The following is a 21314-nucleotide window of genomic DNA, read 5'->3' as shown; positions in this document are numbered from 1 at the left end:
ATATTAACCCTATATAGAATTGTTAGATTAACCTAATATTTTATGTTCATTATTCAGTCACTATCCAGTGGCTGAGTGGTAACGCCTTGCGCTCCTGTGCCGCAGGTCCTGGGTTCGATCCTCGTACCGGGCAAGGTTGACTTATCCTTTCATTCCTTCAGTGAGTTGATAAATGAGTACCAAGCATGCTTGGGAACTAAACACTGGGGGTTTCACGTTCGGCTGACCACTTAACCAGAACATCTGCTCCTGCACTCCAGAGCCCAAGGTCAAGAAAACTGAGATGGGCACAGTAGGCCTTGTCCCTTTATGGACTGTTGCGCCACTGAGTTTTTAGAGTTATTCAGCCAATATCGGCCTTATGTAGAATTGTCCATTTCACTCAATATTTTACAGCCGTTTTTCAACCAATATCAGCCCTATATAGAATTGTTATTGCCCAATATTTAAAGTCATTCTAGGACCTCTATTAAAAATTCTAGACATTCTAATATTGGCCCCTTGGTGTATGGACCTATATTGAACCTAACTGGGGCCATGGTAAAATTTTTGTTAGGCATGTTGCTCTCGTCTATGACTTAAATTTCCTGGTGCAGACCAGGTTATGTTAAATACGTAACAGCTCCGACATCGTTTAAAGCAAAGAATGAGAAGTTCAGTGCCTATCATTAGAATAAAATATATATTTGTTAATGGTTTTTAATAAAGGCCTGATTTCTTTATTTGTATGTTATAGATTATTTGTTTTACAAGTCAATAAATATTTCAAATTTTTTAACTCTAATATATTTTGATAAAATCTACATTGAAAAAATTTATTTAATAGTACATTTTCAAACTGACTTTTTAAGTTAATTTGGTAATTTTTGTCTTGCTTCTTTGTAATGTGCTAATTGTTAATTTGTTTGAAAAGATATATTATTTTCTAAACAAATACTGAATAAAAATGTTTAAGATTTGAGAATGTTACTTTCTTTTTCCAGTTATACTTTAGATATTGAAGCAGTTAGTGTAGATGAGCTATATATTGATTGTACAGAGTTATTAAGACACACCAAAGTATCTTCGAGCATGTTTGCCTCTGTTTTGAGGGAAGAAGTTTTTGAGAAAACAAAATGCACTGCATCTGCTGGGCTTGGTAAGTAAGTGTTTGTGGAATAATTTCTTTAGTAGCCATGAACTGAAATGTATTCTTAATTTCAGTTTTGCTTTAGATTATGCTTGAGTTCTATCTTTATAAGGAAAGATTATCTTAGTACACTGAATATAAATTTTTATGACCCCCATTTCTGGAAACCTTCAATTATTATGAGCGATATGTAAAGTCCCATTTGATATTCGGTGAATGCAATGTTGTTTTAATGCCGTCCAAACTAAAGCGTCTTTTCCAATTTAGCGACTGAAATTTTGTGTCATTTTTTTTAATCCCTTGAGAATCATTTCAAAAACAGTTAAAAAATTTTTGCACTTTCAAGAGCTTTTTCCTTTGCCCGTGAATCAATGGATCGAAAAAGTCTTCTGGAAATAATTTAAACCACTATTTTTTTATGCTATTGCTTAGTAATTGTGAAACATCTTGAATTCTCTAGGAATGAAGGATGATTGGTTGAAGCAATTATTCTTGTGGTCCTAGCCTGTGTTAGAAAAGATGCTGGACATAATGTTATTTAGCAAAAGTATCCGCTTGTAACCAACATAATGTTCTATGCTTAGAGTAAAAATTAAAAATCTGGTATATAGTGGATAAGAGAATAATCTTTTATCCACTGTCAAAATAAGACATTTTCTGTACTCAGAATATAGCAACTTTACGTTGTTATGTTTATTTTCATTCTGACTACGAGGATCATTATATTGAGCGTCAATTGTAAAAACAAAATTCTTTTTATGAGTTCATATTTAGTACAAAGATTTATCAGGTTTAAATATATCTTTACAAATTTCTTTACTAAAATATTAAAAAATGCGCATGTGTATGACAAATTGTAGAATTTCCATACCTTAGAAACTATAAAATTAATCCTATCAAAATCTAAAGTCAAAATTCAATGTAATCCTATTCAAAACACTATTTACATATAATCCTATTTAAAATCTAAAGTCAAAAAGTGATTAAATTGTTAAAATATGTTTTTAGAACAGTGGCAATATTCTATACTCTTATTTATAATTATTGCTGTTTGAACAGGTTTAAAGGTTTTCAAATATTTTGCGATGATTGAATTTTTATTTGCAAATTTGTTTGCTTTAAGATTGAATCCATAAATGTAAAAACAAGTTATCTATAGTATATTTCTTATAGGAATAACCTCTTTTTAAGCTTATTTATTCATGTTTATAATGTTTAAGCAATTGCAACAAAGTGAAGAAAAGCTTTATATTTTGCTAATATTCTTTAGAAAATAAATAATCTCTGGGAAATTCTTTGGAATTATTATACGACTTTTTTAGTATGTCTTTAAAATTAATTCTGGTTCTCTTTAAAAGGGTCTAATATGTTGCTTGCTCGTCTTGCCACAAAAATTGGCAAACCAAATGGCCAGTATCTTGTTGTGGACTCTGATGTTGAGGAATTTATGAAAAAACAAAAAGTTGAAGATTTACCAGGTAAATTAATATGTTGTGATTTACGGAAAATTTATTTGCTGAAACATATTTGTTTTTAAGCTGTGAAATTTCTTTTGAACTCTTTTTTACACAAGTAAAAGCTTTGTTTCTTTTGTATCATTGTGTAATATAAAGATGCATTGGACATTAAGTGAAACACAAATGTAATTATTTAGCTGAAGTAAGTAACTAGTTTTTTAGTTAAGCAAATTATTTAACTTCTTTTCTATTAAGCTAGTTTGAAACAATTGTTCAAAAGATTTCTGCTCTCCTGTGCATTAACAATTGCACGTGAGATATTTTTTCCAAAGAAAACAAAATCTTCTTCTTCCTAAGCATTGGACATACCCTTTTAGAAGGAGAACCTTGTGAGTTGAAAAGTGGTTTTTCTTCAGAAGTGCAGCTATTCTTTTGGTCTTATATAGTTATATGCAAATCTTATGAATGATTTAATGCAGTTGTAACACTTTAGGTTTTGTGCATATATAGAAACTTTATCGCTTTTTTAAAAGTCAGTATAATAAATTTTATTTTACTTTATAACCAGCATTGGACAGCCAATCTTATTCTGAGTTTTTAACTATTCCTTTTCAACCCAACCCAAAACACAGGACTATCGGAGGAGATTGTGGAGTACTTTTTGTTTGTGTTGCGTGGAGTAGAAACCCTTCAAAAAACCCCATGGTTAGCCTGACAACAAGGGGATTCTAACCCATGATCCCTCTACATCTGAGGATATTTTACATCAGCACTGTGGTTGGTATGAGCTTGAAGCAGATTTCGTATCACCCACCCAATGTTGGGACCTTATTTGGGGACAAATGCTCTATCCCCTGGCCTACTATAGCACAATGTAGAAGATTGTTTTTTTTATTTATTTGTTTATTTTTTAAAAAAAATAATTTGTAGGTTGTATTTGTACGCTAAGACTCAAAAAGCAGTCCAAAATATCTGCCTCTTTTAATTTAAAGTGGTACAAAATTTAAATAAATAAGCAATGTTTGATTTAATAAAAATGTGTAATAATATTGTAAGAAAAAATGTTTTCAAAATCTTTAATTGTGTAGTCAATCTTCTTTATTTATCCCATCTGTTTTAGAGATTAAATTTTAATAAGATTTTTTACCATTTTAAATTTTTTTCTCTGGTATTTTTGAGTGTTTATTTCTTAAATTGTACTGACCCAAATTTATAGTCTCTAAGTAAATTCAAAACAGTTGAAATTATATACTTTTTCCACTTTATTTCTTTTAGTTACATTTATAATATCTGTGCTTATAGTGGATAAATTTAATTTTGAAAGGGCTTTCAGTTTCACTTGCTCAATAATGAAAGATTGTAATCCTATTCCTAACGAAACTTATTCAATAATTGAAAAAGGAAATAAACGCTATTTATATGAAACATATATCAAAGACCATGATGATATAGTTCCTTACTGATAAAATTTAAACGAAAATTTATAAAACAGTTATTAGGTCAATAGTTATTCATGTTACTAAATTGAAATTAAATTTTGAGATTGTAATAAATAAAGATGAAAATAACTTATTAAAATAAAAAAATGTATTAAGTAAAATTTTTAGACTAATTCAAATAAACAGTTCACAGTGGAGGATTAAAGACGATGGTGAACATGACCATGTAATTAAACTGTAAAACACCATTCAATTTATAAAATCAAGTTGTATGGCATAGGCCAAGTCAGATAGAAATTATGAATGAAAATAAGGGTGTGAAAAAAAATCTTAATCTAGAAATACCAATGAATTCAAGATCCAGAGGAAACCGATCCATAAAGATCTAACCGAAATGAAAATTTTAAATTAGAAATCCAAGGCTGAGAGCTGGAATGTTAGGAATAACATTGCCCAGAAAACCAAGGCCCACTGTCGGCTATAGTGCCATGAAAAATGTAATAGTAATAAATATAAAATTTAAAAAAGTATTTTTTTTTTTAACTTTAAAAAATTTATTTCAAAATTAAATACGCTTAAAATACTAAGTAAAATACCTGTTATATTTCATAGTTTTTAGAGAGTATTAATTGGTTTAAGTAACTTTTATGAGAATTAATATTTTATTTATTTGTTTTCCTCTTAATATTAGATTTAAAAATCTAGTGTTAATACAGGGTGGCCACCCACCTGGAAAACCTTGAAAACCTGGAATTATCAGGGAATTTTTTTATACTGGAAAAAACCTGGAAATATCAGGGAAATTTGGATAAAAACCTGGAAAAATCAGGGAATTTTAAAGAAAAGATGGAAATTTTTTCTTTGATAATTTTTTTTAATTTCACTAATTTAAATTATTTACTAATTTTCTTAATTTAAATTATTTCATCCATTATATCCACTTTTTTTAACGGAAATGTATCGCCAAACAGTTGAAATATCATCAATTTAGCTATACTTTGCTTGCATCAAAATTTGCTCCATTACAGCTGTTAAACTAGAATGCCACATAAAATTCTCCTACTGTTGCTAAACGAATGCAGAAACCTTTGACCGCTATGGGACTGTGCAATTTAGGAAAGATTCTGGTGTAGGTGGAAAAAGATTTAGGATATTAACTTCTATTTTTAAATACTGTCTTTGGCCTGAATCCATTTATGGCTCAAGTTTGTTCAGATGCTTTGGTGGTAATTTTTTTTTCTATTTTGACAAAATGTTTTTGTATTTTTAACTTTATAAAATTCTCCAAAAATTAGTTGGTTATAATTTGATAATAGATTTTATATTGCACTCTTTTTCTGAAATTTTTTCTACTCCCATTCAAGGAAATCTGTGAATTATTTTTTCTCAGCAAGCCAACCAATCACACATTTTTTTACCATCGCTGACAGCAATGTTTGTCGATAAATCGTTACAATTGTTGCATCAATGCTAATTTTTTCTATTTCATTTTAACCTTTTATAACATATTTTTAAAAAATGGTTTTTTTGAGAACCAACTATATATTAATATTTAATTTTACTCTTTTGTTGGTCAATATATGATTTTTGATTCAAAATTTTGTACCAAAACATTTGAAAAATAAATAAAAAATCTTGCCAAATTGTCAAAACAACATTTTGAATAAAATATTTTATAATATAGACACTTTTCTTGTACACATCCTACACATAATAAGGAAAAAGAAACAAAAACCTGGAAATTTTAAGATTCTTATCTGGAAAACCTGGAAAAATCAGGGAAATTTGAAATCTGATTTGAGTGGCCACCCTGTAATAAACTTTCAATTATTACTAGTTAGATACCAATTCAAAGTTACCAAAATTATAATCCTTTTACCTGTAATTAACTTAGTTTCTAATTTGTAAAGTTAGAAGGAAAGAAAAATTAATAAAAAATTATAAAGAATAACAACTTTAAAATAAAATTGTAGTCTAAAATAGCCATTTTTTTTGTAATGAATATTAAGAAATATTAAATACTGTTCTATCTACTGTATGTATCACCTGATATTTTGCATTTTCTTGTATTTAACTGTAATAGTGTAATAAATACTTTCATTTCTATCTTTCTTAACTACATATAAATATTCAATGCTTGATCTTTAATGTATATTTCTTGATCATAGGTGTTGGCTATAGAACTTCAAAAAAGTTCAAACAACGAGGAATCGTAACGTGTGGGGACCTGCAAAATTTGAGTTTGGCTAAACTGCAACAAGAATTTGGTCCCAAGACTGGTGAATCTATATACAATAAATGTAGGGGTGTGGATAATAGAGTAGTGCAAGTCCAGAAAGATCGAAAATCGGTGTCAGCTGAGATCAACTATGGCATAAGATTTGAAACGGTTTGTTAACATCAGTTTTCTAAAATTTATGTTATGAATAAATTATGTTCTATAACTGTAAATGTAATTTAAATGCCCATTATTTTTTGTTAAAAGTATTTTTTATTTATTCAGTTTTAAATATTGTACACAAGCACTCATGAATGACAAAAAATGTGTCCTGGCAAAATAACAAGTAAAAAGCAGTGGCAAACAGAACTCAAGAGCTAAAAGCTGATGAACTAATTTAGTATGACAAAACTACACCACTTTTTTGTTTCAAAATTTTTGTCAACCTCTTCCTTATTTTATTTAATAATAATCTGTCTTAACTTACAATCTTGAAATTGTAAAAAATACAAGATTATATACAAGTGTTTGAAACTTCTGATATTAAAGGATTGGATTTTTAAAAAAAAATTTATGTGAATTATTTTATGCGAGATTCTTTCTCACAAAATTTTAAAATTAAGTAAACCATATTCATGTATCTACTATATTTTGCTGAAAAAAATCTTGCATTGTTTTCAAATTTTTGATTTCTTTTTTTTCTTCATAATTTTATTTAAAATATTTTGAATCGTATTATCCTTGTATTTTACAGATAAAGAGTTGAAGAATCATGATTTACTGATTTACACTTCTATATAAAATTATTTAACTGCATTTTAACCGTTTTTTCATTATTATCATTTCATTAAAACAGTACTGCTTTAACTAAATGCTTTATCTTTAAATTTAAGAATAATTAACTAATCAGCATTGTTTTTTTAATGAATAATTAGAATTTGTGATTACTAATTTATTTTATGATGAGATTTAAGGTAGCCAAACGAAGAATCATTCACCATTTTTATCTAGAATATATTTTTATAATTTTTTTCTTTCTAACTTCACTTTGCGATATACTTTTACTTATTTATTATAATAAATAGTATACTTTAATATTTTGGCCACTGACTAGCATTTAATGACGTCAGAAAAAAGAATTCTTTGTATTTTTAAGTATATTATTAAGTATATGATTTTGTTTTTCAGAGAACTCATTACTGAAAAAAATTTTAATTAAAAAAAATTACGAAGGAATACCAAGCATTATGAGCATAATTCCTATTGTAAAAAGGTTCAATTTGTCTTCTAATTATTTTTATTCCACCTCACTAAGGCTCTTTTTGCTATAAATTATAAAATTTAAAGGAAATATGTATATGTACTACTATTTTTAGAATTATAATTTCCTGCATTAATAAAGATTTTCATGTAATAAACATTTGTTCATTCTTTTAATTATCATAAAATTTTTGGAACAAAAATAACAACTTATATTTAATAAACAATTACTGAATATCTATTTTTTGTTTAAAGATTTTTTTTCTTTTTTGATTGTCATTACTGTGTTCTGTAGAGAAAAATTTAAATTTCTAACTGATATTGTCATGAATTATTCTTATTTTACTATAGATATAAAGCTCAATACTATTGCAATTTGTTATCTAAACATTCTTATTAATGCAATTAATTTTATATTATAACATAGTTACTTCTTTTCCATTTGCATAAAGATTTTTAATATTAAATTATAAAAATAATCAATTCTCATACAAATGTTTAGAATTTTGGTTAAAAGTTCACTAATCTCTTTCCTAGAAAGAGAGTCGCCAAAATGCAAAGTTGTTTAATTTTAAAAAAAAAATATATAAAGTTGAGATTCTTTTCCCACATTATTAGCAAGGGTGAAAACATTAGAATCAACTATTTCAAACTCTTAAAAATTAAAGTACTGTAAGAAAGTTATATATGATATGAGTCTTTATTTACTATATAATTGATATTCAATAATAATAATATGAGTCTTTATTTTTAATATAATCTACATCTTAAAATGTCTATTTTAGAAATTCAATTGAAAGACTCAAAACATGTTATACAGATATAAAATATAATAAATGAATATGATATGTATATAAATAGAATCATTGAATGTGTATTCACAAATATAAATTAATTTGAAATTGTTCTTTTAATTAATTTCATATTCTTGCAGGATGAAGATGTAAATCAGTTTATCAATGAATTAGCAGTTGAAGTACAGAATCGCCTTAAAATTATTAACTCTAAAGGAAAGGCTATCACATTAAAGCTTATGGTAATTCTAAAGAAATTGTTTTGACTTTGCTTTAGTGTAAAATGTATATACAACTATGTTTGCATTATTAATAATTTTTAGTCTTATATGGTGAATCAATGTTATAGTTTTCCTATATTTTTAAACAAGAAAGACTAAAGAGAGAAAGTCTTAAAATTTTTTATTCGTAGAATTAAATGTGATTTAGAGAAACTTCTGTTATTAAATTATTCTTCTTAGCAATGCTATTTAGGGAATTGAAATAACTAAAGTTTAATTATATAGTTAATGAAAGCGAAAAACAGGTTTCTATGCTTGTGTATAAATTAGTATGTCAGGGTGTGCCATAATGATCACTCTTAATACATCCATTCATTTATTAAGAAACTTGATTTATCCAAATCATAGATTTAGCATGCAAATTTTTTATGATTAAGGTTTAATGTTTAAGGTTTAAAAAGCCTATATTTTTTAGCTTTGTATAAAACCTTGATATAATAAGAACGACTCACATTTATTGAGTTTTTTCAACAACTAAATTTATTTTAAAGTTTTATTATTTTAAATTTACTTAATTATTTTGATTTGTTATCTTGAAAATTATTTATTGAAATTAAGACTTACTAAAGATGTTGTCATGCAAACCATTTTAAAGATTCTGCACTAATGTTCACATGTCTGTGTCTTCTTAACCAAATGTTTATTATATGTGATCAGTTTAAATAGAAAATAATGAAAAGAAAGCAGTTTTTAAAATTTTTCTAGTTCATGATAAGTTGGTTATTCCCAGCACCCTGATTTAATAAGCTAATTGCCCTGCTCATTATGTGCACGTATACCTGCCAAGTCTCCTGTGTTTTGATGAAGATTCTTGTATTTTACGACTATCTCCTGTTTACCTGTATATTCTCAAATTTCTCTGTATTTTTTAAAGAAATAAAAAAAAATTTCAATGAAATATCCGCTGATGACAAAAATATTTCTCTTCTTCCTCAACAGATATTGCTATTGCCAGTACTGCAGTATGTTTAGAGTTAATAATTTAAGTACCCCTTGCGGTCAGTCTAACCGTGGGACATTTTAGTGGTTTTCCTCCCCATGTAATGCAAATGCAGGTTAGTTCCATCAAAAAGTCCTCCACTAAGGCAAATTTCTCCCAATACTTGATTGATCCAGGAATTCCCTTGTCTTCTGGGTATTTTAGTTCTCCAATGTCAGCAGGTATAAACAAGTTAAGTTTTTATTTACTTTTAGAAAGTGATATAAAAAAGTCTTAACAATTAATATTTAAGTAAGGAAAAAGAAAAGACAATAGAAATCGAATGAATCCTCCTACTGATAAAGGAGAAAGCAATTTTTAAAAACAAATTCAAGTTTCATAAAGCAGTCATCAGTCAAATGGTTTAACAGTTTGGCCTTTCTCAGTCATGGTTTGCTATATCTCGATAGCTGTTCTATTTGTTTTCTTTGCTGAAATAATAGTTTTTAACCCTTAATATGTGTATTTCTTTCCCTTCACATTTTAAATTTGAAGTTTAACAACATAAGATATTATGCAATCATTATCTAAGTTTATTAGTAAAAAATCTTTATAATTTTTTTTGTTTCATGTATGTGTTAGTTTTGCCTTTTAAAATGTACTTATCTTTTCTTCTAACTTATCTTTGCCTTTTAAATTGTACTTATCTTACTTATGTACTTAACTTTAATGTACTTTATATCTTAGGTTAGAAGACCTAATGCTCCTATAGAAACTGCCAAATTCATGGGACATGGGGTGTGTGACAGCATGTCTAAATCTGTTGCTTTAAAATCTGCTACAGACAACTCAAAAATAATAGGTAATGAATGCTGTACATTGGCTAGATCACTGAAAATCAACCCTCAAGATTATAGAGGAGTATGTGCTCTATTTATATATTTATTGTGAAAATGTCAGCTGTTCATACTGAAAAATCAATTTTTTGATTATGGTAGCGGTCTAATCTTGAAGAATCTGAAAGTTAAAAATTTTGAAGATGGTTTTAAGAACATTAAGAATTTGTATTGTATTAAGATCTAATGTGTTTAAAGAAAATTTGTTACCTAATTCTTCATGATGACTTATTATTGATAACAACTTAAGGGCCAGTTATTTATTTATGAAAGTGTGTGAGTGAAAGTGTATGAGACCAGTTATTTATGAAATAAAAAAAAAAAAGATTTTCATCTTATTAGATCTAATGTAACTAATAAAATTTGTTATTTAGCATTATATGCTACTTATTATTTATAATAGCATAGTGGATATATTTATGAAACAAATGGAAAAAAAACTGGGTTTCCACTGGTCAGAAAATTTTATTTTTACTTTAACCCCTTAACGATCGGTTAATTTTCAAGAAAACAGTCATAAAAGTGCCTATTTTTTTTAACTTTTGTATTTGTATTACGTATTTGATCAGTGCTGCATCTAGTTTAAAATAAACTAACTATCTACAATTACCTTAAAAATATCCTGGTACTGCCATCAGGTGTGTAAAATGAGAAATAAAATGTTTTCCGGGCAAAATAAATTAGTTAGTTGTATTCTTATTGGCGCGTTACCTCTGAACTCTCCAGCCCGTCAATATCACGGGGGTGAGAAATAGCGGGCAAAATCTCACCCCGTCATTTTTACGGGAGCGAGAAGGAAGGGGTTAAAAAGCAGGGAAAGTTACAATTTTTTCTGAGAAACCTAGAAAACTCCTACGTCATACCTGGAAAATAACTGGTCTCAAAATTGTCATTGACGGTAATTAGTAATTGAAATTCAAGTTATATTATTCTAACATCTATTACAATTATTTGTTGTAAAAATTTCACATTTTGGTCCAACTTTCGTGCTTTCATCCTCATTCAATGATATTTTTTTGCTCACGAAAAATATTTGACGTTACAAATAAAAAATTGAAGTTTTCTGATGAAAAAATGCATATGGTCTGGATTTTCATTGAAGTATTCTTAATATACCTGGTAAAGTCAAGGATTATTATTATTATTTTTTTTTTTTTTTTTTTGTGAAATCGAGTAGGAACTCTGAAAAAATTATTGAGTTTGGCGCGTTACAAATTACAAATTTTATGAATTACATAAGATCCTAATGCGTATTGCATTAGGATCTTATGTAATTCATAAATTTTGTTACCTAATCGTATATTCTACTTATTGATAACAACTTTAAAGATATATTTATAAAATAAAAAAATTAAAAAAGAGGATTTGTATTCCATTAAGATCTAATGTGATCATTAATTTGTCACTTAACCATTTGCTACTTATTATTAAATAACAACTTAAAGAATATATTTCTGAAATCTAAATAAGAAAACATTAAGAATTTGTTTTGTATTAAAATCTAATGTAGTTGATAAAATTTGTTATCAGATGTGTTGTACGTCCTATTGATACCAGCTTATTGGATATATTTATGAAGTAAATAAAAAAATTAATGGACTTGTATTGTATTAAGATCTAATGTAATTAATAAAATTTATTACCTAACCATACATGCTACTTATTATTGGTAACAGTTTAAAAGATAGATTTCTGAAGTAAATTAAATAATTAATGGGTTTGGTATTGCATTAAGATCTAATGTGATTAATAGTTTGTTACCTAAGCCTATATGCTGCTTATTTTTGTTAACAACTTAAAGGATATATTTTAAAACAATTAAAAAAATTATTTTATTTTGCAGATTATATAAAAAATTCAATTTAATAATAATTAATCTACTAATTACTTAATTAGTCAATGTATTTTGTTATTTTATTTTGGTTTTAGGCTGTTCTTTTGATGCATTTCTTTTATTCAATTATCTGAATTGAATTTTATTTGAATTCAACACACTGTTTTAAAATCTCTTCACTGATGTGAAATTTAACTTTATTTTGATTACTTATATGGTAGGTTGGAATACAAGTGAGTAAACTTGAACCAGCTGAAAAAGAAGAGGCAGCCCAAAACACCCTGAGAAACTTTTTTAATCAGAAAGACAGCTCTTCAAAATCTATTGTAAGAAGTTATAATTTTGTTATTCTGCTATATTTCTATTTTATTGTAGTCCTCCAAGGTGTGGGTGATTATGGGATTGTCTGCATAAGTTCTAGGCTTAAAAGGTTACCAACAAGATTGCCCTGCAGCATTAAATGGCATCTTATAGGCAGACAATTTTGATAGCCAAAACTGGAAAATATGCAAAGTTTCGAAAGCACTAAAAATATTGTTCCACTTGAACAGTCTGTCGTTTTCCTTTTTTTTTTTTTTTTTTTAAGTGCATCATTCTTAATAACCCTAAATCATCATCTGATCTACTGTCTTTTTCTTTTTGTTGTTTATTGCTAAAATGATAAAACAATGTAAAATTTGAATGTTTCATGAATTTTAGATCCTCTTTTATATTGTAAATATTCATCAGTTATGAAACTTTATTTTCCAAAATTTTTAAATTATCTTTGAAGACCACAGTTCTAATCTAATATTGTTATATTTTGAATAATAATAAGAAAAATTTATGTGGTTGACGCCCAATTGCTTAAACTCCATAAGCAGAACTCCAAGATAAAAACAGGAACAAATTGGTCATAAAATAAGCAATCATATATTGAAATAATTATCTACAAATATTATATGTCCAGTGCTCAAAAAAATAAAGGACCACCCCAAATAACTTTTGATCTAATGATCGGATCTTCACATTCTAGGAATCAATCTTAATAGTTTGAGGCGGTGACCTCAAATATGCTAATGATCTAAATATGCATGGCAAAATACAAAATTTAAGTGAAACTTGTCAAATAGTTCCTTTGAAATCAAATTTGAATAAGTTGTTTATGTAAAATTCTTTTTCTCATGGAACTGTTCACCCTATTTCTCTCAAAGTTTTCCTTTTGCCGTGTAAAGTTACCTATTTTAAAATTATGTTAAAAATTGTGTATCTTACGATTCAAAACTTTTTCAATTATTCTTAAATAAAAAATAATAAATATTTACCAAAATTTATTTTTTGCCTTGAACTATCATTGGATAAATAAATTTTATAATGTGCAAAAAAAAAAAATTTCATTTCGTTTCAAAAGCTTGCGAGATATGGCGAATTACACAAAAAATAAAAATAACATTATGCAGTTCAAACTTAGGATTGCTCTCCTGATCAAGCTATGTAGACCATAGTTTTCCAGTTTGCGACTGTCCCCTATATTTTGGAGGTCGGTAACTTGAACCTGCTAAGAGAAAGGTCTGGTTTATTCAGGGAAAGTACATTTGTGTCTGATTTTGTTACTTAAAATATCATCTGCTTTAATTAATCAGCATATTTAAGGTCACCCCTTAAACCATTACAATTGAGTCCTTGAACCTGAAGAACTGTTCATTGGATCAAAAATTATTCAGAGTGTGGTTTTTTGGTACATTGTATAAAACTAGTATTTTAGATGAAACATTTGTGTTTGTACACAATTCAGTAGCTTTTTCCAGAAAAGATTTTTAAAAAATTGCCTTTAATTTCATCTTGTTATTTGCTAAAAAATGCAAAAGCTCTGTACAAAAATGCATCTACTAATGCTTGTACGTAGGAAAAAAAATTCAGATAAAAAAAAAATTACAGTACTTGCATGTTGGCCTATTCATGCTACTTTTTAGTTTTTGAAGGAAAACATTTGAAATAAAAGTATGTAATGTATTGAGTATAAAGATTTAGTAATAAGCAAACACTTATTTTAGATCCAAATTTGAAGTTGAAAGTTTAATCTCATACATTTCATTTATGTTTCCAGGAATCAAGGTCTCCAAAAAAATTAGAAAAAGCACTTAAGACACCCGAAAAGAACACAATAAAACATTTCTTATCGAAACCTAAGCAAAAGCTGTCTTATGACATAACAGATTATGATCAAGTATGTTTTTTTCCTTCCATTTGTTATCTTAATTGATTTTATGCATATCATTTGCAATTAAAATTATTTTTTTTTTATGTTTTAAAAATTTCCTAAGCATGCTAACTTATTTTATAGATCCCTATTTTAATGCAAAAATGGGGAAAGTCATATATTTTTTTTAATTGAGAATTCTTTTTTATTATCTTAGTATGATATGTTAACTATTGTTCATTTTTAATTATTTTGTTTGTTATTCTTAAAATTTAAGTTCCATTAATAGAGAAAGGTAAGCAATAGTGAACAGTGTTGTAGTTGTTGTAGATAAAAATTAAATTCTAGTATCTTATTGCTGTTACATATAATAGCTTTTAGTCTATTTTTCTGCATTCATTAATTTACTATATGTATCTTTTATAGCTCGATCAGAGTGTTTTAAATGCTTTGCCAGAAGATATAAAGAAAGAAGTTCTTGAAAACTGTTCAAAACTAGCTAAAAACCCTGTAGTATTGCAATCTGAGAAAGCACCTACTTCTTCTAAGTGTGTTTCAACCAACGTTTCCAGCAACAAACTTGGGCAGAAAGAACTAAAAAACCCAACGATCATCACAGGACATGAGAACAAACCATCCACTTCAAAACAATCTTCATTAATAGAGATTGAAAAGAAAAATGAAATGCCAAAGAATCAAAACTTAATTAAAATGCTTGCAAGCAATAACAGTTCAAGTAAAATTAAACCTCACAAGAAAAGAGTGATTGAATTTTTTGTGAGTTTTTAAAATTTTTTGTTAGCTTTTATAAGTTTTTATAATTATGTTATTCAGTGTTCTCCTTAAGCGTTTTAAGTAGGGCAGCTCTCGCTATCTGTCATTTGATCCCTATAAATGCACCCTCTTTGCCCTGTTTGTAAAAATTAGCCGCCATCGCTTAAAAACACTGCATTTTTACTCATATTCCATTTAAATTGCTGAATCTGCTGAATTTAAATTCATTGTTGCATCGTCTTTTATTCATGATTGTCTGAGACTGTAAACTATAACTTCTGCCTTCACCCCTGAATGCTATAAATTTAGGTCTGGATTTTATCACTGAATAAAATTAAAAAAATTATTATTTACTCAAAATTATTTTATTCAGAGACCCTCCATGCCCAAATATTATACTCTACCAAAGAGACATTTTACTTCTCATTAGGATTTAATTATACGGCTAACTAGCTTATGTCAATTGTTTATTGTGCAACAGACATATGTTATAATTTTAATCTTGCTGAAGTTATTTTAAATCAGTTGTTTCAGTTTCAACTTGGTTGTTTCGATTTTAGCTGAGTTTTTCTAAAATTTATTTTTTAGTTTTAAGCGTGGTTTAGCCAAGACTCTTGCATCAGAAATTTACATTTCACTTAATAGTTATTGCAAAAATCTGTATTTTGTTAATTAAATTCAATTTATTCGATTATGTTACTGTAAATTTTTTTTAAAAGGGGTCTTTTAAAGTATATATACTAGTAACAAAATAAGTCATATTAATTAGTCAATTAAGATTATTCTTATTTTACACTTAATTAAAATAGTTTTTTTTTAATGTTTTCAATACCTAATTGTTTGAAATTATTTTGGCTTAGAATTGAACTTGTATATATGTTTTTTAGATCACTTGGGGTGAAAGGGAAAATAAATCTCTTTCATCTAAGCCTCTCAAACAGGCTAGTCTCGGTGGTGCAGTTGAACTTGATGATGTCAGGAAACTTTTGAAAGAATGGATTCTAAATACACAAAGTTTGTATACTCGCTCTTAAATCTCCATTTCATGAAATATGTTAATATATGAAAAAGCTGCATTTATATTATTATTTTTGCTGTTATGGCAAATTTATCAAACGAAACAAAATAATGATAAACAGAGAACATAATTGCAGTCAAGACAATTTGCAATGTGCAGCAAAATTTTATAAAAAAATAATATAAATTTGCACTATTTGAAAAAATTTCTTACATAAATTTTTAAAATAAAATGTCTTCCTTATGAAATGAAAAATTACTTTTCTTGTAAATAAAAATAATTCTAAATTATTTTGAAGCATTGCTGTTAAATTTAGGTTGATAACATGGCTCATTTCCCAATTCAACTCTTTTACCTTTAGGTTTTGTTTAACACCTTTATGGGGCTTGTTCACTACAAAATTTCTTTTTTCCCCCCAAGAAATAAATAGATTGGGTTGTGAAAAGTTTAGGTTTCTGTAGTATCAGCGGTTCGTGAGTATGGACTTATTGAATAAATACCAAGATTAAACTTAATAACATTTATTAAAAATTAAGAAAACAAAACATAAACAAGTGAGCTTGAGCCGGACAACCTTGCTCGTTGCTGGTTAGAATATTAATTACTACTTTTAGGAAGGAGAAAACTACCAAAAACAATGCGATGGCAGCGCCATCTCTGAATTAAAACAAATAATAGTCAAAATGATAAATTCTGGTATCACAGTTTCAATGCTTAAAGAGTGTTAAAATTTTTGCATGTTTTTCGGGAATACAATAATATATTTCGGGAATTGAATAATATATTTTAGAGTCGGAAAATTGTATTTACACGTTTGCCTACTCTTGTGTTTTGTAGAAAATTATATTTTTACATTTAAAGGTGTAGCAAAAATTTCACTTATTGCTCCATTTAATAAATTAAATTTAAAATTATTTTTTACCACCTTTTGCATTTAGTTAACCACATATATATGCAAAACCATAAATACATTAAGAGACTGCAACTCGAAAATATTTGTCCGCTGTCCGGAGCAAGTCTGCATTTCTGTTTGTTTATAAATTTCATGAAGAGTGCAATGCAGAGGCAACTGTATTTGGTTTAAGTATCTGTCTGGAAATAATAGTTAGGCACAGATATGCAACTGTCGTCTTTGGAAAAAGTTTCCTTGCATTCTAATGCTTTCTAATTTTATTCTGTAGCACCTTTGGAGGAAGATATTGAAGAATTTAGGCAGTTTTTATTGGACAGTATAGATCAGGATCTCTCTAAAGTTTCCTTGCTTTTGAAATATTTTTACAGGTCAGATGTTACTTGTTTTGAAATTATTTTTGTTCCACAAAGTAGTGCTTGATATGATTAGTGATTTTATTTATTACAAGCATATATATTCTCAATATTGTTTAAAAAGTGCTTATTTCACCTTCAAATTTTTCAAACGTTTAGAAGTATGTATCTTGAAATTGTCCTTAGTCACTAGAAAGTGAAGAAATTTTAGCAAAATTTTATTTTATACCATCTGATTTCTTTTTTATATGTTTCAAAAATTATTATTAATGTTAAAAATTCCAAGGATTTAAAAAATAATTCTTGGACTTAAAAAAAAAACTTCTAAAAAGTTTGGTGGCTGTAAATGTATATAAATATGCACCATAACAGTGTGAAGTATAAATTGATGCTCATCAAGCTACATATTTTTTTTTATTGTAGCCAATAGTATAATCCACTTGTGACTTTCCCGGCATTTGGTATTTCACATTATGTAAATGTGATTTATTAGTTAATCAAATAATACATTATTCCAATAATTTAAAATTTCAAGCCCAAATAAATAATCTATGCCAGTTTTATTTAACTTATGCAAAATATTATATTTTAATTGAAAGTGAATCTTGGTTAAAAATTAATTATGAAATTGCAATCGGTATTTGACTGTAGATGATTATTCATAAATGATAAAATTATTATAAACCCTTTGGGTTTACTCACCAATTCCCTACTTCGGATTGCATCATGTTTAGATCCAGAAAAAATTGCCTCAGAGCAAGATAATCTTAATGGACCAATAAAATAATATTTTTGAATAAAAAATATATTTTATATATTTTAAAGTATTGAAAAGACTTAATCTAGCTACTTGTAATGTAAATATATATGCAAAATCAGTATCTTTCAAATCTAAAAGTGTCTTTGTTTTTGAAAAAGCACCCTGCCCTTTTTTAATTTTAGAGAGATCTCTGATATTACTTACAGTTAGAAGAACAATGAAAAATTGATTGCCAAAGAGATTTTTTTTTTTTAAGGAAAGAAAAGTAGACAACCTTTAAACCATTGACGGGTTCTTTCTAATTGATATCACGGCGATGGAAAATTCAGCCAAAGAACTGTCAAAATAGAAAATATCTTCCCAAAATATTGAATTAAATGCTTTGCAAAAGGGAATTTCAAGAAAAAACACCTAAAATTAAGAAATTTGATATTTTTTCGAAAAAGAAAATTTTTGTCGATTTATTTAGCAAATGTAAGGTTTTCAAAAAAGTTTTTAAACAGTTAATAATTGCTTTCTTTATTCAGTTCAATTATTAATAATATTTCCAAGCTATTATTTAATCACTAAAATATATGTTAATTTCATACGTTAGTTGCAATGGAAATATATGTGATAGAATTAAACATGCGAACACAAGCAATTCTATTTCTATGAAATTTATCTATTTTTAAAAGCAGGAGAATATGTAGTAAACTAAAAATTATATATTCTCGTTAATTTTTTTAGTTATTAGTGTATTTTTCTGTGAAAATAAGGATAACATGAACCCCATTCAAAGATAAATTATTATAAAGGTAATATAAATTTTAAAATTTTGTATAAAAGTAGTTTTTTTAAAAAGTAATTGTGAAAAACGTTAAACTTTCTGGATTTTTATTTGTTTAAAATTATATTTTTTATATGTATCTAAACAATGTTATTAGTCTTTTTTAGTGTAATTCATTTCATCCAGTTTTTTCTAATTATTTCCAGTGTTCTGGAAAAAATAAATTTCTTATAAAAAAAATCTCAACTTTGATTGTTACAGGTTTTTATGTTTTATAATCCTGTACTCAGTATATCTTAGAAGAAATAAATCTGAATGTTATTCCCACATTTTCCGCAGTTTAAAATACCTTATTTGTTTAGAGATATTTTAAAGTTTAAAATATTTTAGAAATAGAAGTAAGGATTTTGTTGCTGTGAGTTTGACACCTGTTTCTTTAACTGTTAGAAATTTATATATATTGGAAAAAATGTAAACACTTTGCCAGAAATTTAAATGTAATTAATATTTTTGTGAAATACATACTAAAAATAATAGATAAATAAACTGAAAACAAATAAGAATTTTATCAAAAATCAAACTTAGAAAAATAAATTAATGTTGTAGAAGTAAAATTAATATAATTAGATCTTCCGTCTTGAAATCTAATTTTTTTTTCAAAAAAATCATTTATTTAATATGTTTTGATTTGCTTATTATATATGATTGTATATTATTTGTTGTCCTTCAAAATATATATTTAAAATTTTTTTGCATAATAAAGAAAATTTTTTTAAAATATCAATCATAGATTAATTTTAATATAAAAATAATGTTCTTTGTAAAATATTATTTTAAACTTTGCATATTTGTGATTTACAAAGAATTTTTTTTTTATCTTTAGGCTAGCTTGTTCGCATGGTTTAATGTGGAAAGAAGCATATTTGTCTATTCTTTCTTATGTTCAGCAAAAGATGCTTCAAAATTTTGGTGCTATGTTATCTGCAAACAGTGATTTTCCAGCCTAAACTTTGATGAACTTCCCATTCCCAATAGAGCTTAATTTTTTATCTGTACATTGTTATATTTTTTAGATTAAATATTTTTAAAAAATTCACTTTTGAATTTTTTCATGAAATTGAATATTTTTTGCTGATATGATTTTTTTTAATGTAGAGTGTTCCATAATTGCCACTCTTAATATACATTTATAGAAATGAAGTTATTGTGTAGAAAATAATTAACTTTAAAAAAAAACAAACTAAAATCTGTCAATGCCTTCACTTAAGGGTTCTTAATCTTCTTTCAACTTCTCTATGTTTACTCTAGCTATCAAACAGGTTTTAATATTTACAATTTCCTTTTCCTCAGTAGTGATTCATTAGATTTTGATAGTGTTACTCTTTGCCTAAATATAACTTTGCTTCCCCTAATGTATTTTTTTTACTCTATTTTAGACTAAAATTCTAAACATAAAAGTTAGGGATGGTCATTGCAAAAACAGTGTATCTAACAGTTAAGTTAGTTGGTATGTAAGTTTAAAATGTGCAATTAAATATAATTATAGAAGAGTGATATAAAAGCTAGAAATTTTGTGGTTATTAACTAATGGTTTAATTACCTTCAAAGAATGAATCTACTATTTATTAAAAATTATTTCACATAGTAAAATTTTAAACTATTTTTTACAGTTCCCTAACCCCTTTGCATTTAATTGTACTAAATATAAACGATAGATATTTGTAATAATTGAAGAAAACATAAAAAATTTAAGATGAAGTGAATAATTGAAAATGTGACCTAATTATAAATGAGTTAAGTTGAATTAATAACAAACTCAAAACATTTTTCTTTGTTAAGTTTCTTTGTAAGAGTGAAGCATGCACAGAGACTTATTCATTTCTATTTGTCAGATGAACGCATTTTTTCAAAGGAGAAATATTCTCATTAAATATTGCATACTTATTTTTTAGCATAATTCACATCTGAAAATGTTCAAACACCTTCTTATGGAACTGAAACGAGCTTCTTCAATTTGATTTCTTCAAACCTGTTCGATGGTGACCATTTCTTGTTTAATATTTTAATTGTAACATTAAGTCAGTATCGCGTTGCTCCTTAAAGAAACTTTTATTTTTTGACAATTTATTTTTATGAGTCATAAGCATATATGGCAACGTTACTTTTAAAAAGTAATGAGTAAAAAGTTCTTATTTTACAAAGTAACGAGTAAAGAGTACAAGTACTAAACAAAAAAAGTAACGATTTAAAAGTACATTTCTAGGAAATCGAAAATTCAAAGTAACCTAAAATTTTATTGAATAATATTCTTATGTTCTTTA

At 26.8% G+C, this 21314-nt stretch overlaps 1 protein-coding gene across 2 annotated transcripts in view; it reads left to right on the top strand.

The window, feature by feature from the left end:
* Nucleotides 1–20089, top strand: part of Rev1 (Rev1 DNA directed polymerase) — a 30426-nt gene extending 10337 nt beyond the window's left edge. For both annotated transcript variants that reach the window (XM_071178393.2, XM_087166186.1), the window contains 11 exons: nucleotides 984–1138; nucleotides 2488–2607; nucleotides 6194–6414; nucleotides 8438–8539; nucleotides 10245–10418; nucleotides 12449–12553; nucleotides 14314–14433; nucleotides 14833–15183; nucleotides 16068–16194; nucleotides 17380–17479; nucleotides 19877–20089. In XM_071178393.2, coding sequence (XP_071034494.2) covers nucleotides 984–1138; nucleotides 2488–2607; nucleotides 6194–6414; nucleotides 8438–8539; nucleotides 10245–10418; nucleotides 12449–12553; nucleotides 14314–14433; nucleotides 14833–15183; nucleotides 16068–16194; nucleotides 17380–17479; nucleotides 19877–20000 — 1699 coding nt within the window. In that variant the 3' untranslated portion in view covers nucleotides 20001–20089. The remainder of the gene's footprint in view (nucleotides 1–983; nucleotides 1139–2487; nucleotides 2608–6193; nucleotides 6415–8437; nucleotides 8540–10244; nucleotides 10419–12448; nucleotides 12554–14313; nucleotides 14434–14832; nucleotides 15184–16067; nucleotides 16195–17379; nucleotides 17480–19876) is intronic.
* Nucleotides 20090–21314: the final 1225 nt, after the last annotated feature.

This window comes from Parasteatoda tepidariorum, chromosome 6 (assembly GCF_982258835.1).
Source record: "Parasteatoda tepidariorum strain Cologne lab strain chromosome 6, Ptep-v5.0, whole genome shotgun sequence".
Classification (NCBI taxonomy): Eukaryota; Metazoa; Arthropoda; class Arachnida; order Araneae; family Theridiidae; genus Parasteatoda; species Parasteatoda tepidariorum.
The sequence above is the reverse complement of the archived record's forward strand: the minus strand, read 5'-3'. Positions and strand labels throughout refer to the sequence as shown.